The sequence below is a fragment of the Nilaparvata lugens genome, chromosome 13 (genome assembly GCF_014356525.2).
Source record: "Nilaparvata lugens isolate BPH chromosome 13, ASM1435652v1, whole genome shotgun sequence".
NCBI classification, from domain to species: Eukaryota; Metazoa; Arthropoda; class Insecta; order Hemiptera; family Delphacidae; genus Nilaparvata; species Nilaparvata lugens.
In genome coordinates this window covers 11,388,644-11,407,140 of record NC_052516.1, presented here as the reverse complement: position 1 = coordinate 11,407,140, position 18,497 = coordinate 11,388,644, and the positions used below count along the sequence as shown (strand labels likewise).

General features: G+C 33.9%; 2 protein-coding genes across 5 annotated transcripts in view; one reads left to right on the top strand and one right to left on the bottom strand.

The window, feature by feature from the left end:
• LOC120354018 overlaps positions 1–5,098 on the top strand; it is a 32,958-nt gene extending 27,860 nt beyond the window's left edge. For all 4 annotated transcript variants that reach the window (XR_005572777.1, XR_005572775.1, XR_005572776.1 and 1 more), the window contains one exon: positions 4,928–5,098. The gene's annotated coding sequence lies outside the window, so the exon portion shown is untranslated. The remainder of the gene's footprint in view (positions 1–4,927) is intronic.
• Positions 5,026–18,497, bottom strand: part of LOC111058059 — a 36,032-nt gene continuing 22,560 nt past the window's right edge. The window contains exons 8-12 of the mRNA XM_039439827.1: positions 14,840–14,964; positions 12,376–12,477; positions 10,025–10,182; positions 7,456–7,574; positions 5,026–5,201 (exon numbers count right to left, since the gene is read on the bottom strand). Coding sequence (XP_039295761.1) covers positions 5,168–5,201; positions 7,456–7,574; positions 10,025–10,182; positions 12,376–12,477; positions 14,840–14,964 — 538 coding nt within the window. The 3' untranslated portion in view covers positions 5,026–5,167. The remainder of the gene's footprint in view (positions 5,202–7,455; positions 7,575–10,024; positions 10,183–12,375; positions 12,478–14,839; positions 14,965–18,497) is intronic.

The following is an 18,497-nucleotide window of genomic DNA, read 5'->3' as shown; positions in this document are numbered from 1 at the left end:
CTTTCAAAAATTGATATTTTCAGAAAAATTTTTTTTTCCTAGATCAACAATACCATGAAGAATCTATGCTCTAAATCTCATGGATTTATCTCTTACCGAATTTGAAATGTTCTGTCCCAAAAATTTTAACTTTAGACACTCATATCTCAAAAAGTAAATGATCAGAAAAAAATGTTTTTCTGAGAAAACTCTTTCATTTTGATAGCTTGATGATATACAAATCAAAAACTTTGAAAAATATCACGAGTAGAAAGTTTATTTTTAGCCTTTGCACAGCCATAAGTAAAGTTCATTAAGGAAAGTCCTATTCATTTAAAAGGAAATGCTTGCAATAGTTAATTAAATCTAAAATTACACTGATGTAAATGTGGCTAAAAAATTGAAGTCATTCTTTCGTTGATTTCAGTTAAGAGTGCTGTACATTGAAGTCAAAAAGCTGAAAATTGCTGAAAAAGAAAACTGTCTACATTCACTAGATCAACTGGCAAAATTACTGGCAATTACATGAATAACTGGCAAGCTTAGAATTTGAAATTTTATGACAAGCTTACTGCATGCTGCTACTGTGCCTGGAACTGGTACTGGAACTGTTGCTGGAGCAGTTGCTGGAACTGTGACGAATTGTGACTGTGCAGTTACTGGAATATTTACTGTCCCAGGAGGTTGGCAAGGCGTTCGGCGCTGAAAAACAATGAACAAAAATGTTAGGAGTCAGCAAAAATAATCAGTGATCAAGTTCAGTGATAAGAATTGGAAACGTTTTGTCTGTAGTCTGTAGTAATTTAAAAAATGTGTAATATTGAATAATTTTATAATAAATCAAGTGAATTTGTGAAAATAACGGAAATAAATACAATTCCTCATAGCATTTTTCCTACTTGAAGTGGTATCTCTCTATACCTCTGTACAGCAAATTAATTTCTTGAGAATTACCGTAGTAAAAAAACTCGATGTTCCACATAGATGATTCAAATTGAATTAAATCTTATTTAATTTGAGAACAAGTTAAGGGCCAGTTGCACAAAAGCTGGTTAAATTTTAATCGTAATTAATGTCGGGAGAACCAATCTGGAAAACTTTTTCAAAAGAAGGCTTCTGTGATTGGTTAATGAAGTTAATCACAATCAAAATTCAACCAGTTAAATTTAATCGTGATCAAACACACGATCAGAGAAGGTTTTTTCTAGAAATAAAGGCTTTTCTGGTTGTTTCTTGTGAAATTAATCACAATTAAAATTTAACCAGTTTTTGTGCAACCGGTCCTAATAGGTTAAGATAGAACGCTACAGACAAAGGGGGAAAAATTAAATGTAATACACCATTACATCACGGTGAACCAAGTACTATAGTGAGGTCCACGTTATAATGGCAGTTGAGAAAGATAGAAGAACAGAGTTGCCGATCCTCTGCCTTTTCACTGCCTTCTATGGAAGATAGGTGATACCGATATATCTAATGTAATATCAACTGTTTACTCTTCTTTAGAATGGTAGTTAATATTTTTTCCTCGGAAAAATTATATATTTTTTCAACGATTGGGATGAAATTTTATATTTATTCTTAAAAACGATCTGGCAACTCAGCGGAGCTGGAAAAGGAGAGAGTTATCTTAGAAAAACAGTTTTATATGTGTCACATCACTTGAATTCAACAAATTTTTTCGAGAGTACCATCTGCTTTGTGGAATGATAGACAATGCTAGCAACACCAATATCATAGAGAAACAATAGCGTAAGTAAATATCCCATGGTATAGGGAGTTTATGTCGTAACTTTGGGGACGCGACAGTCGAGGCCGACGACATTCGAGGCCTACGACCGTAGAGGACTGTTTTACAGTCCTCTACGGTCGTAGGCCTCGACTGTCGAGAGTGTACGAAAATTAGAGTGACTCAACTGTCGCCTAACGCAGGCGACATTTGAGGCCACTTTTTCAGGAGTCCTCTCCCGTCGTAGGTCTCGACTGTCGGGGCTGTACAAAAATTAGAGTGGCCTCAACTGTCCCCTAACGCAAGCGACATTTGAGGCCACTTTTTCAGGAGTCCTCTACCGTCGCTGGCCTCGAATGTCGCCGGTCTCTACCGTCGCTGGTCTCGACTGTCGCAGGACTTTTCTGTCGTTTGCCTCGTTTGACATCGACCCGTAACTTTTACTGTTATCTCAAGCCGATAGTCCAAGAAATAAATTCTTTCCCTTGAAGCTGTGTGACGCTGGCAGTCTCTCATATTGTGCCATTCATACACTCTCACCCGGCCAAAACAGTAAAAATCGACAATAATAGACAGTAATCGGCTTTTTACTTATTTATGACCAGCAGGTAAACCGAGCTGCGTAAGAGTCTAATTAGAAACTTGACAAACTGATAACTTGACCTACTGAGATTTTGAGGTATTTAAAATATGCCTACAACCATCCTGGGTTAATCTAAAAGCAAAATTTTAAGTTAATTAGTAGAGTGGTTGAGACGCGATGATGCGTCATTCGTGAATATTGAAACTTGACAAACTGATAATTTGACCTACTGAGATTTTGATGTATTTAAAATATGCCTACAACCATCCTGGGTTAATCTATAAGCAAAATTTCAAGTTAATTAGTAGAGTAGTTGAGACGCGATGATGCGTCATTCGTGAATATTGAAACTTGACAAACTGATAACTTGACCTACTGAGATTTTGAGGAATTCAAAATATGCCTACAACCATCCTGGGTTAAAAATTGAAATTTTGCTTATAATTTCTTCGTGAATTTCCTATCCCGTTTGTGTATAAGCCAGTTCTTTCCTTTTATTTTTCAATGGCATTGCAACGTCTTTTGCTGATGACACTGCATTCTCTTACTCATCTAAAAATGTTGAAGAACTGCAAGTGATGATGCAGCAAGATCTTGATACACTCCGCCTTTGGTTTAATTACAATAAGTTAACACTAAATGCTGCAAAAAAAAATTACTTAACTTTTTCTTTGTCATCACCACTCATGTTGAATGTCCCTATTTTCTATCATGAAATTGACTGCAATAGGATGCAGTGTAACTGCACTGTTGTAGAAAGAAATCAGTCTATGAGATATCTTGGGTTGGTTGTAGATGATAAATTGTCATGGAATATCATCCATGTTCTGGGTCTAAGGAAGCATCTATTCTACTTGTTAAGAGTTTTCTATAATCTAAGGCAATTCCTTTCCCCAAATATTTTCCGTCAACTATACTTTGCTTTCCTTAACTCCAAATTGGATTATGGGATAACATGCTGGGCTTCAACTTACATTTCTCAATTCAAATCAATAATTACATTACAAAAAGCAGCAGTTCGAGTTATATTTGGAGTTCACAGACAAACCCATTCTTTCCCTTTCTTCAGACGGATAAATGCATTGCCTCTCAGACATATGTACGTCTTCAAGGTCCTAGCTCTATTCTACAGGATGAGTGGAAGCTATGGTCAGCCCATGGTTGAGGGTAATCATTCCCAGCAAACGCGGCAGATAACTCTGGGATTGGTGAGATGCCCTAAAGCAAGCTGTACTCTCTTTCAGAAGTGCTTTCTATTTCTTGGGCCGAAGTTCTACAATATTCTGCCTGCAGAGATTAAAAATTTGAGAACCTTGAAAAAATTAAAATCAAAACTAAAGCCTTGGCTTTTCGAAGCTCATCCAAATGATGTTGAGGAATGGTTTATTGTGCTGCATTGAACATGATTATACAAACTTTGAATAATTTTGTATCTCAAAATTCGAGTCCTATTAGGCATTTATAATTTTTTTAATGTGTGAATGTGTGTGTGTGTGTGTGTGTGTGTGTGTGCGTGTGTGTGTGTGCGCTTGAAGAACCAAACGACTCCTGCTTGCAGGAGTTATTATTTGGGAGTTGATATTTCTCTCACTTTGCAAGCTAGTATTTATTCCACTTGCATCAATATGCATATTATACATTATTTTTTGGTTGTACAATGTCAATTGATATAATATATTTGTATTTTCGAAAAGATATATTTTATGTTCATTTGGTCATAATACAAAATTCCCTTCAAATTTTAAAATTTAGCCTACAGTTTATTATTTATAAACAAATAGGTAATATGCAGTTATTTATTATATACTTTTTATTTATTTATTTTTAAATGCTTTGTAATAATATTGTATAATGCATAAATATATACTATGTACTATATATCCATATTGTATTGCATTTTGAGCAAGTGAAATAAAATTTCTACTCGTGATATTTTTCCAAGTATTTCGATTTGTATATCATCAAGCTATCAAAATGAAAAAGTTTTCTCAGGAAAACATTACTTTTTGAGATATGAACGACTTAAGCTTGAATTTTTGGAACAGAACATTTCAAATTCGGTACGATATAAATCCATGATATTTAGAGGAAGGATTCTTCATGATATTGTTGATCTAGTAAAACAAAAATTTTCTGAAATTATCAATTTTCAAGATAGTTATTCAATTTACTGAAAATAGCAGAAAATAACTTTTAGTTGAGTTATTTTTGGTAAATTGAATAACTTTCAAAAATTGATATTTACAGAAAATTTTTGTTTTCCTAGATCAACAATACCATGAAGAATCTATGCTCTAAATCTCATGGATTTATCTCTTACCGAATTTGAAATGTTCTGTCCCAAAAATTTAAACTTTAGACACTCATATCTCAAAAAGTAAATGATCAGAAAAAAATGTTTTTCTGAGAAAACTCTTTCATTTTGATAGCTTGATGATATACAAATCAAAAACTTTGAAAAATATCACGAGTAGAAAGTTTATTTTTAGCCTTTGCACAGCCATAAGTAAAGTCCCTATTCATTAAGGAAAGTCCTATTCATTTAAAAGGAAATGCTTGCAATAATTAATTAAATCTAAAATTACACTGATGTAAATGTGGCTAAAAAATTGAAGTCATTCTTTCGTTGATTTCAGTTAGAGTGCTGTACATTGAAGTCAAGAAGCTGAAAATTGCTGAAAAAGAAAACTGTCTACATTCACTAGATCAACTGGCAAAATTACTGGCAATTACATGAATAACTGGCAAGCTTAGAATTTGAAATTTTATGACAAGCTTACTGCATGCTGCTACTGTGCCTGGAACTGGTACTGGAACTGTTGCTGGAGCAGTTACTGGAACTGTGACGAATTGTGACTGTGCAGTTACTGGAATATTTACTGTCCCAGGAGGTTGGCAAGGCGTTCGGCGCTGAAAAACAATGAAAAAAAATGTTAGGAGTCAGCAAAAATAATCAGTGATCAATTTCAGTGATAAGAATTGGAAACGTTTTGTCTGTAGTCTGTAGTAATTTAAAAAATGTGTAATATTTAATAATTTTATAATAAATCAAGTGAATTTGTGAAAATAACGGAAATAAATACAATTCCTCATAGCATTTTTCCTACTTGAAGTGTTATCTCTCTATACCTCTGTACAGCAAATTAATTTCTTGAGAATTACCGTAGAAAAGAAAACTATGTTCCACATTGATGATTCAAATTGAATTAAATCTTATGTAATTTGATAACAAGTTAAGGGCCAGTTGCACAAAAGCTGGTTCAATTTTAATTGTAATTAATGTCGGGAGAACCAATCTGGAAAACTTTTACAAAAGAAGGCTTCTGTGATTGGTTGATGTATTTAAAATATGCCTACAACCATCCTGGGTTAATCTATAAGCAAAATTTCAAGTTAATTAGTAGAGTAGTTGAGACGCGATGATGCGTCATTCGTGAATATTGAAACTTGACAAACTGATAACTTGACCTACTGAGATTTTGAGGAATTCAAAATATGCCTACAACCATCCTGGGTTAAAAATTGAAATTTTGCTTATAATTTCTTCGTGAATTTCCTATCCCGTTTGTGTATAAGCCAGTTCTTTCCTTTTATTTTTCAATGGCATTGCAACGTCTTTTGCTGATGACACTGCATTCTCTTACTCATCTAAAAATGTTGAAGAACTGCAAGTGATGATGCAGCAAGATCTTGATACACTCCGCCTTTGGTTTAATTACAATAAGTTAACACTAAATGCTGCAAAAAAAAATTACTTAACTTTTTCTTTGTCATCACCACTCATGTTGAATGTCCCTATTTTCTATCATGAAATTGACTGCAATAGGATGCAGTGTAACTGCACTGTTGTAGAAAGAAATCAGTCTATGAGATATCTTGGTTGGTTGTAGATGATAAATTGTCATGGAATATCATCCATGTTCTGGGTCTAAGGAAGCATCTATTCTACTTGTTAAGAGTTTTCTATAATCTAAGGCAATTCCTTTCCCAAATATTTTCCGTCAACTATACTTTGCTTTCCTTAACTCCAAATTGGATTATGGGATAACATGCTGGGCTTCAACTTACATTTCTCAATTCAAATCAATAATTACATTACAAAAAGCAGCAGTTCGAGTTATATTTGGAGTTCACAGACAAACCCATTCTTTCCCTTTCTTCAGACGGATAAATGCATTGCCTCTCAGACATATGTACGTCTTCAAGGTCCTAGCTCTATTCTACAGGATGAGTGGAAGCTATGGTCAGCCCATGGTTGAGGGTAATCATTCCCAGCAAACGCGGCAGATAACTCTGGGATTGGTGAGATGCCCTAAAGCAAGCTGTACTCTCTTTCAGAAGTGCTTTCTATTTCTTGGGCCGAAGTTCTACAATATTCTGCCTGCAGAGATTAAAAATTTGAGAACCTTGAAAAAATTAAAATCAAAACTAAAGCCTTGGCTTTTCGAAGCTCATCCAAATGATGTTGAGGAATGGTTTATTGTGCTGCATTGAACATGATTATACAAACTTTGAATAATTTTGTATCTCAAAATTCGAGTCCTATTAGGCATTTATAATTTTTTTAATGTGTGAATGTGTGTGTGTGTGTGTGTGTGTGTGTGTGTGTGTGCGTGTGTGTGTGTGCGCTTGAAGAACCAAACGACTCCTGCTTGCAGGAGTTATTATTTGGGAGTTGATATTTCTCTCACTTTGCAAGCTAGTATTTATTCCACTTGCATCAATATGCATATTATACATTATTTTTTGGTTGTACAATGTCAATTGATATAATATATTTGTATTTTCGAAAAGATATATTTTATGTTCATTTGGTCATAATACAAAATTCCCTTCAAATTTTAAAATTTAGCCTACAGTTTATTATTTATAAACAAATAGGTAATATGCTAGTTATGTATTATATACTTTTTATTTATTTATTTTTAAATGCTTTGTAATAATATTGTATAATGCATAAATATATACTATGTACTATATATCCATATTGTATTGCATTTTGAGCAAGTGAAATAAAATTTATTCTATTATATTATAAGTTGTCAATGAATTAGCCATGAAACTGGGACAGAACTATGCTGTGTCTCATTTCATTGATTGGGGAGCTCCTTGATCGTTGATTAAATTTGATTGGCGTTAAACCTTGAATATATATAATACTTACTTTGGAAGGCACATTAACTTTAGGGCCTCACCAATGCCCCAAGCCAGGCTCACAGCCAGACTTGAGGCACGGCGGGGGCGTCTTGGAGCGGCCTTCTTGGCGGCCGACTTCGGCTTTGACTGTAAAACAACACAGAAAATTATCAGCGAATAGAAATCCTGCTTTATCCCTACTAAATTATTGTCAAATTATATTTTGAGCAGGAATATCAAGCTGTTTCCATGATTGCAGTTCATCAGAGATTGACAATGGTGTAATAACCGAAACCGGTCTTTCTAAGTATCAATAAATCTGTGGTTTTTAGACAATTTTCCAATCTTTTTCATTTTAAATGAATAATTACCACAATATCAACTTCTCAACTACACAAAATGTTTGTAATATCAACTTCTCAACTACACAAAATTTTTGTCCAAACATTTTTTTATTTATCCACATTTATACAATGATTGAAGCAACAGGTTAGAACCCAAAATATGGTCCGCTCTCTCAAAATATAATTCATCATAAAAACAAAAATAATTAGTGAATGTTAAAAAAAAGTGAAGAGAGGATAAGTGAAAAAAGGTAAGAGAAGAAAAACAGCTTAAGAAGATATCCAATTTCTTAAATTAATAAAAACAATATAAAAATCTTGAAGTACCCTTATTTTTTTAAAAACGTTAAAATAAAGTTGAACTATTTTAAAGTTTTTTTTAAATAAAGGGTACTTCAAGATTTTTATTTTGTTTTTATTAATTTGTTAAAAAGTAGCCCAAGTGAGTAAAGTGTTTTCATCCAATTTCTTCTATATAGATAAAGGTCGTAAGATAATAGATAATAAAGTTCAAATTGAAGTTGCTTTCCATGACGAAACACTATATAATAACTTTGTTGAAGTTCTGACACTGTGTTACTAGTAAATTTTTGAGAAAACACTTACTTTTTCTTGGAATCTTGAGCAATGCATTTCACTCCTGAAGAGGAGCTTCATCAGCCTCAGGCTGAGACTCCAAGTCTCCAAGAAAAAGTAAGTGTTTTCTCAAATATTTACTAGTAACACAGTGTCAGAACTTCAACAAAGATAAAGTTCGTTTCTCAAGATAATAGATTAAGGTCGTTCATGCCCCAAATTTCCCCCCAATTTTTCGTCAACTCAAGCCGATTACTGTCTATTATTAGTGTGTTGTTGGGAGTGCGATAGTGTAAGAACGGCACAGTATGAGAGACTACCAGCGTCACATAGCTTCACCAAAAACAATTACTAGGACTATCGGCTTGAGTTAACAGTGACATTGGAACATGAACGACCTATACCATGGATTATCTATCTTCTTATGGTATCTTTTCTCCATGTCTATACTCAATCATTATGCTTAAACTTAGCTGCATTCTGTCTATTTCTTTTTCACAAAATGTAGGCATAGATTTCTTATTAATTTGTAGTTTTATGCGATCTAATTCATCTTTATGATTTCTGAGGTCGAATCAAGTGTTCTTATAGAGACTGTGTCTTCGTGGGGAATATTCACAATATTTGAATATGTAACTTCATTCTTTATTCTATATTGATAGATTTATACAATGAGTAAATCATCAGAATGATAGGGAGAGAAAAAATAAGGTAACCTTGTGCTGTCCCTCTTCCCAATTTAGATAAGGTTACACATAGTCCGAAATAGGTTAAGTCTTGCAGTTGTTCCCTACACAGAATCATACAGAAACGATACCTAGCATAAGTAGATATCACATGGTAGAGGGCGTTCATGTCGCAACTTTTACTGTTATCCCAAGCCGATATAGTTCACGTAGTTCTTTCCTATGCAGCTGTGTGACACTGGTAGTCTCTCAAATGATGCCGTTCTCAAAACCATAACCCCAACAAAACAGTAAAAATTGACAATAATCGACAGTAATCGGCTTGAGATAACAGTAAAAGTTGCGACATAAATTCCGTATACAATGGGATATCTACTTATGCTATTGTTCCTCTATGACAGAATACAGTCATTAATTATTTTCACTAAGTAGATTCTCAAATTTAGAAGCCTCTAAACCAAACATAGAAGATGTTTGACACAACTGCAGGTGTATTTCAATTGATTTATTATTTATTTATTTATTCATCATTTACAATAAACTTGAGGACAAAGATCAAGGCCCAATTGCACAAAAGCCGGTTAAATTTTAACCGTGGTTAATTTCAGCAGAACCAATCAGAGAAGGATTTTTTAAAAAGACGGATTCTCTGATTGAATCTCGTGGAATCAATCACGGTTAAAATTTAACCGGCTTTTGTGCAACTTTGTATTCTATATAAGAACACATGTACACTTCAGTTTGACCTCAGAAATCAAGTATTTATTCATTTATTATTCACTACGTTCTTGAAGACAAAGAGACAGACTACAGTCCAAAACTTCTTTTCATCCAAGTTTCATTAAATAAATTTAAGTCCAAATAAAGGTTATGTGCAACTTTTAAATTCTTCACTTTGTGGAAAAATATGTATTGGATTTGATTATTAGATATCTATGCTGTCTTTTCTCTACGATAGATACGACTACTGAAGAGGAGATGAAATACTCACTGCGAGGATGGTGGCCTTGAGTGCCTCGTATGGCTCGACCCGACCGTCGGCCGTCAGGGGGTTGAAGGGGGTGAGGGCAGACGCCCCCACCCAGCTGTGACGGCCCGAACGGTCGAGCCACATGACGTTCTGGCGTCTCTCCACCCTTTTCGCGCACACTGCAAACAACAAAACCACGTTTAAAGCAAACAAAACCACGTTTAAAGCAAACAAAACTACGTTTAAAGCAAACAAAACCACGTTTAAAGCAAACAAAACCACGTTTAAAGCAAACAAAACCACGTTTAAAACTGCTGCAGTTTAGTTTAGTTTGCATAGAGTACGTTCAAAACTGTTTATCCAGTTACAGACACATCGATTTTTGTTGGTACGATATTTTTCCATCCTTATGAATTCTATATCAGGTTGGAACGAACTTGACAAACATCATCTGTTTAAAATCATCCTAATAAAGTTTATAAGAACGGCAAAATATCATAGGAACAAAAATCGATGTGTGTGTGTGTGTGTGGTGTGTGTGTGTGTGTGTGTGTGTGTGTGTGTGTGCGGGGCTTCAAGTTTGCAAACAAACCAACGTTTACAACTTATACTGCTACATAGTTTGCATAATACTAGTTTATACAACAAACAGTTTTAAGCCAGGAAAGGGAGAAAACAGACAAAGACAAAGGAATAAGAAGACAGGAGAAGAAGAAGAAGACAGAAGAAGAAGAAGACAGAAGAAGAAGAAGAAGAAGAAGACAGAAGAAGAAGAAGAAGAAGAAGAAGAAGAAGACAGAAGAAGAAGAAGAAGAAGAAGAAGAAGAAGAAGAAGAAGAGAAGAAGAAGAAGAAGAAGAAGAGAAGAAGAAGAAGACTTGTGAAGAGGGTGGAAGATAAAGAAGGGGAGAAGGAAAAAGAAAGGAGAAGATGAAGAAGATAGGAGGAGGAAGAAGAAGATATGAGAAGATGGATACAAGAAGAATAATAAAAAGAAGAGAACAAGAAAGAAGAAAAAACTGGACAAAGAAGAATAACAACATTCAATAAGATCACAGAATATCTATATTCTATATAACATCTATATAACCTCTTTATTCTATACTAGCAGGAGGTAACCCGTGGTCCGTAAGGGTTCTAGCAGAAGCTTGACAAACTTGACCTACTGATATCTTGTAGAATTGAAAATGGGCGTATAACCATCCTCGGTGAATTGATAATCTATTTGCAAAATGTCAAGTTAATCAGTCCAGTAGTTCTGATGCATCACGCAAAAGTTTTCTATCCCATACGAGTAAAAGCCAGTCCATTCCTTTATTATAATAAAGATGATAGAATTTGATTCAACTATGTTAAAACAAGTTCCTTCAAGGTTTGAAGCAGATTTACTATGTTAAATGAACAATAAACACAAAATATTTTCTCACAGAGCTTGTAGAGAATTTATTTCAGAAGAGAAAGATGTAAAATAAGTCTATAATAGACATTTGCCATTCATTTTCTCTTTGAATTCTGTATCGAAAACATTCAACGAATGGCCAACTTCCAATTTAAAAAATGAAGTAAAATTCAAAATTGCTACGGTAGTGACGTTGGGGAAAGATATTATCTGAGGGGATCAGAATACAGGGGTCCAAGTGACATTTTTCATTTTTTTGAGTTAGCTAAACAGTAATCGATAGCTGAAAGTGGTAAAAATCTAGTATACAAGAGGTATAAGCGTAAGTCTAATCAGTGCTGACATCTGGTCTAAAATTTTCAAACTACATTTTCAAACAGCCGTTCATTTGATTAAACAAGGGGTCCAAGTGACTTGGATGCCCTGTTAACACGACAACGGTTGCTCGTATCCATCAAATTGAATTTAACCTTGATTAACCCATGTCACAAAGCTAAAGATACCTCAAGAATCAATTAGCGAATCTGATAATATTGCAATGAGGTCATTAAACATTGTTCAATTGCTGGTAAATTTGATAGATTTATGTGTAGCTAGACAATAGAGTTTTGTTTGGTAAACAAGGGGTACAAGTGATACTTATCACTATTTGGCTGATAATTGAGAAAGGAGAGCAATTTGAGACATGAAACTGTACGTTTGATTTGGTTAAAGTATACTGAATAGTTATAGGAATAGGTAAATATCATTTCTATATTCATTTCATGAATGAAGAATAACCTAACCTAACCTAACCTAACTAACCTAACCTAACCTAACCTAACCTAACTAACCTAACCTAACCTAACCCAACCTAAGGTAATGTAAGTAAACTTTAGACTCAATTTTCTCGAAACCAACACTATGTCACTTGGACCCCTTGTATTATAACCCCTTCATCTAGTCTTTTCTCTATGGTAGTTATTTGCACTTACCCTTCACGTCAAAGTGATGACCTGTTGTGTCTGGGGAAACCACACAAGGGATGTGGGGAAGTTTCCCCAAACGACCCCACATTATTGTCCCTGGTTCGTGTCCTGAATAAAATGAAAAGAAAACAATTATTATTATAAAAATAATTGAAATATGATTGGGCGGGCATGTTGAACAAAATGAACAACAGTCACTGTTACATCAGATGGGCCTATCCTCTATTTAAGGCAGAGAATCGGCAATGCTGTTCTATCATTCTCCACGGCCATTAAAACGTGGACCTCGAGATAATTCAAAATCTACTTTCAAGGAAAGAGGATGTAGTTTCTAATGAGATACATGAAATCATGAAATTTATTTATTTATTCATGGACAAAATCACAAATCATATAAATATGATTAGGAAGGAGCAACAGGCTTAGCCCGAATCTATTCCATTCCCAAATTTTGATAAATTAATAAAATGTCCAAAAAATAGGTTATGTTTCTACTGTAAAACGTTCAAGATCTATTTTCGTCCAAAAATAAACATAAACTAAACATTTTGAATTTATAGAAATTAAAACCATAAACTATATTTAAATATTTAAATTGATTCCCCTTTCCATGAGTGAAGCTTCTCCCTTCTCAGGACTGAAATTCATTCCTCAATTCGCCAAAAGTGTTTCTTAAATATCTACAAAGTAAGCACAGTATCAAAACTGCAACAAAGTTATACAGAGTGTTCTAAAAAAAAGGTGCCCATAAGTCAGGGCGTGATTCCTCAATTGTCTTTGAAGTCATGCAATTCAATTCACAAAATTTTTAGTCCTAAAATATTTTCACAAAGTAGATTTTAAAATTAAGATGCTTCAAAACTGAACATAGAAGAAATATTTCACATTATTATAACTAAAATAGGAAATATTCACATATTAAAAAAATTGAACACAATAAAAAATAAATTAGAATATTTTACTAATATCGAAGTTATTATTCAAGTTATTTTTAACTGAATTCTCAGTTTATCAGGTACAATAATTATTGTATTGTATGCATTTTTTCTACATTTTTGTGTCGCTCTACAGTGTCAAGTCTTTTTTTCCTTTTGGTATGAGATCGGAAACCGATTTGTGAGCATTAACATTCTGCATAGGCATAACAAGCCATAAAATTGAATCCACTTTTCATGAAAAACATCATTAGCAACCTCCTGTCATTGTCACCAACAAACCCATCTTATTAAGAATCATTTTCCGTCTCACCATAGTCTGTGAGACGATTCATCATCTAAATTTCAATGGAGAAAATAGTAGATGGCACGGCTAAATCTTCACAATATACTGTACATACTGTACTGGCCCAGAAATCTTCACAATATACTGTACATACTGTACTGGCCCTTCTCATTATATTGAAAGTTGTATTCATGAGCGAGGTCTACTGTTCGCAGAACTACTAGTAAAAAATAAATTTTCTACTACTAATATTGTTTTTAACGATCCAGTCTATGACTTCCGTTCCCATCCTTCAATCATCAATTATATTATATTCGTCTATATAGCCTATTTGGATGGGCTAATATACATTTTTATGGTTAGTAATATTTTGTTGATTAATTATGATTCTACACTGTTAATCAACAAAAGATTGCAGAGCTGGAAAAGTATAGCGCTATCTGTTTTGTGGAATGATGGACAAGGATAGCAACACCAATGTCAATCAAATACTGCCATTATAACGTGGACCCCACTACAGGATATCAAGTTGACCTTCACTTGACTTTCACGCAACAGTCGTAGGGAAATGCGTAAAAAAGGGGAAATATACATCAAATTGAAGATAATTTGATACTCTATCAAGCTCATAATCAGCACAGATTTTTTCATCGTTCAAAAATTATAAGGCCGAAATGATGAATAAATTGGAGGCAGAAGTGTTTTTACAAAAAAAAGTCTCACCTTAAAGAGCGGATATCCCAGAAACTAAGAGAGATACGGAAAAAATGAGGAGGGCAAAACTTGTTGGTAATCTTGTAAGCTCAGTTTTGCACGGGGTACAAATGTTCATGAAGGTTCGAACAGATTTACGCGCCGCGAACATGAGCAATTCACTTTTAATCAGCTGATGCCAAGCTTTTTATATCTATATCTTACCGTTTTTGTAAAAATACAGATATAGTCAGCTGATTAAAAGTGAATTGCTCATGTTCGTGCACCTTTAGATGCATAGTTTCCGAGATATATGCAAAAAATGAAAAATGGTACTTTCAAACCACCCCCACACCTTTAGCACGATGGGTAGTGATGAGGACTTTTGATATGTTAATCCTCTTACTATCCTTAAAAGAGCTGTTGAGTTGGAAATTGTGTTCCAAACTTTTCCCTCTATACCCCTTTCTTTGAGCATTCGTTGCCTGGACTATTTAACTATCATCATAACTACAAATTTGGAAGAAAAATTAATAGAATAAAGAAATGCTTTTACCGTGAAGCTCATCCTGCTGTTGTGGCTGTTCTTGCAACAGCTGCTCCGCCTGCAGCTCCGACTGCAGCTGCTGCAGTCTTTGCTCCTCTTCTTTTTGTTGCTCCTCTATAATATGGTGATCAGGGCTGCAAAACAAATAAATACATAAATAAAAAGATTTAAAACATGATTAAAAGATAAATCAAGAGATAGATCAACAGCTGACTGGATGAATAGAGGAATAGATAAGTACCTACATAAAAAGATGAATAGATGAATGGACAGATGATAGATCAATGTATAAATAATAACAAGAGCACCACTTCAGCGAGGTCCACGTTATAATGACAGTGGAGAAAGATGGAAGAACAATGTTGTCGATTCTCTCTGCCTTACTACTGCCCTGTATAGAGGATATCTTATATCGGTATATCTCATGTGATATCAAACTGTTCAGTCCTGTTCAAACTAATCAATTTGATGTGAAATATTTCTTCTATGTCTAGTTTTGAAGCATCTGAATTTGAAAATCTACTTTGTGAAAAAACTTGAGGACTGAACGAACATTTTGTGAATTGAAGAACGACAAGACTTGACCTATTTCTGATTATGTGTTATCTAAATTTGGTAGAGGAATAGCACAAGGTTACCTTATTTTTTCTCTCCCTATCATTTTGATGATGTAGATTTATTTGAAAATAAACATTAGGCTATATTACATTCCAAGTCCTCAAGAAGTTATATTTTTCAATGATTGTTTTATGAAGGAGATCAAATATTTGGTTAGAAAATTGTAGGCCTATTTATACATTTGTTAATGAAACGATCTGGCAGCGTAGCAGAGGTAGAGCGAAGAAGATAGAGCGATTTGGATTGTGGAATCACAGACAAGGATAGCAACACCAATGTTAATCAAATACTTCCATTATAACGTCGAATTCATTTTAGTCAACCTAGTGAGCACTTTCCACAAGTTTTCTACAAATTTAGTATAATCTCAATAATACTAATAGGTTATTCAATTATACTACAGGTCATTTTTATTTATTCTATCATGGAAGGAAGATAGCATAAGATATCCCATGGTATAGGATGTAGTATATATGTTCCAAATTTCAAGCAATTTTTTGTTGACTCAAGACGATACTGTGGATTATTACTGTTTTGTTGGGAGTGTAAGAGTGTAAGAAGGGCACAGTATGAGAGACTACCAGCGTCACATAGCTTCACCAAAAACAACTACTAGGACTATCGGCTTGAGTTAAAAGTAAGATTGGAACATGAAAAAAAATTGAATAGCAAAATTGGAGACTACCAGATTCACATAGCTTCACCAAAAACAACTACGAGGACTATCGGCTTGTGTTAACAGTAAAATTGGAACATGACAAAAAAATTGAACAGCAAAATTGGAGACTACCAGCATCACATAGCTTCACCAAATCAACTGCTAGGACCATGAGCTTCAGTTAACAGTAAAATTCGAACACTAACGCCCTATACCATGAGATATCTTCTTATAATATATGTTATATTTTCTCTATGGTATAATGTTTTAAAGATTTGCAGTAACGAGTAAAGAGTAACAGTTTCGTTTACTTATGAATTGAATCAAATAAATGAATAAAAAAATGATGAGGTACTGTTGTGCCTGCATTAGTCGTGGTGGTTGAAAAAAATTGTATGATCTGTATAAATAAATAATGAAAAATAATCAAAATTGTATAAATCTATACTAGTAGTTCTGTGAACAGTAGACCTCATGCATTATTCTCATCCACAAGTACCTGATTGAAACTATAGACCTTATGGAAATACAGCAATAGACTGGCTTCTCCACACATCTGTGTAATCACTTGTCAGCTGATTTATGATGAATAGTTCTATAGTCTGATTTTTACTCTAATATTTATAGGCGTATGAAGGAGGCTCCTTTTTCCTTTTATATTATCCTTGAAATGCAAAATTTCCAAAAACCTTGTATATACGTCGACGCGCAATTTAAAAAGGAACATACCTGTCAAATTTCATGAAAATCTATTACCGCGTTTCGCCGTAAATGCGCAACATATAAACATTTAAACATTAAAAGAAATGCAGAACCGTCGACTTGAATCTTAGACCTCACTTCGCTCGGTCAAAAATAAATAATGAAAAATAATAGTATCCATCTGTTTTCAAAACATTTATATAAAACACAGCAGCAATTACATGCATCATCTCCAATTGGTTTTATATCAAAAAGTTTTGGAAACAAAAAGATACTATCATAGAGAAACGATAGCATAAGTAGATATCCCATGGTATAGGGCGTTTATGTCGCAACTTTTACTGTTATCCCAAGCCGATAGTTCACGTAGTTTTTTCCTATGCAGCTGTGTGACGCTGGTAGTCTCTCAAATTGTGCCGTTCATACACTATCACCCCAACAAAACAGTAAAAATTGACAATAATCGACAGTAATCGGCTTGAGATAACAGTAAAAGTTTCGACATAAATTCCCTATACCATGGGATATCTACTTACGCTATTGTTTCTCTATGATACTATATAATTAATTTTCATTTTGGAAAAAACTATTAATTTTTCAGAGAGATAGGAGTATGTTTCTGGGAGCATAGTGTATAAAGCAGCACATTCAATTTCTATTATGATTGGGTCTCTGCCTCATGCTCTCAGAAACATACTCCCATCTCTGATAAACAAAATAAACTGAATTCAATTCAATTCAATTTATTTGCCATATATACAAGATTTTTACAATTACAAATTCACATAATAATTGAGTACATCATACAGAAATTCAGAATATACTCTATTCTAGAAATAATAAAAATAAATTAGATATAACATAACTGAAATCCCAGTTGTACTCATTTTACCGGCAGTAATTGCTAGCAGAGACACGTGTCTGATCGCTAGCAATGAGTTTAGTTCAAATCATTGAAAGATTTTTTCTTATTTTTTCTTCTTGATTGAAACACAAAAAAAGAACTTTGTTGAAATTCACAAAATCACAATTTTATTTCATGAAAATCTATTACCGCGTTTCGCCGTAAATGCGCAACATATAAACATTTAAACATTAAAAGAAATGCAGAACCGTCGACTTGAATCTTAGACCTCACTTCGCTCGGTCAAAAATAAATAATGAAAAATAATAGTATCCTTCTGTTTTCAAAACATTTATATAAAACACAGCAGCAATTACATGCATCATCTCCAATTGGTTTTATATCAAAAAGTTTTGGAAACAAAAAGATACTATCATAGAGAAACGATAGCATAAGTAGATATCCCATGGTATAGGGCGTTTATGTCGCAACTTTTACTGTTATCCCAAGCCGATAGTTCACGTAGTTTTTTCCTATGCAGCTGTGTGACGCTGGTAGTCTCTCAAATTGTGCCGTTCATACACTATCACCCCAACAAAACAGTAAAAATTGACAATAATCGACAGTAATCGGCTTGAGATAACAGTAAAAGTTTCGACATAAATTCCCTATACCATGGGATATCTACTTACGCTATTGTTTCTCTATGATACTATATAATTAATTTTCATTTTGGAAAAAACTATTAATTTTTCAGAGAGATAGGAGTATGTTTCTGGGAGCATAGTGTATAAAGCAGCACATTCAATTTCTATTATGATTGGGTCTCTGCCTCATGCTCTCAG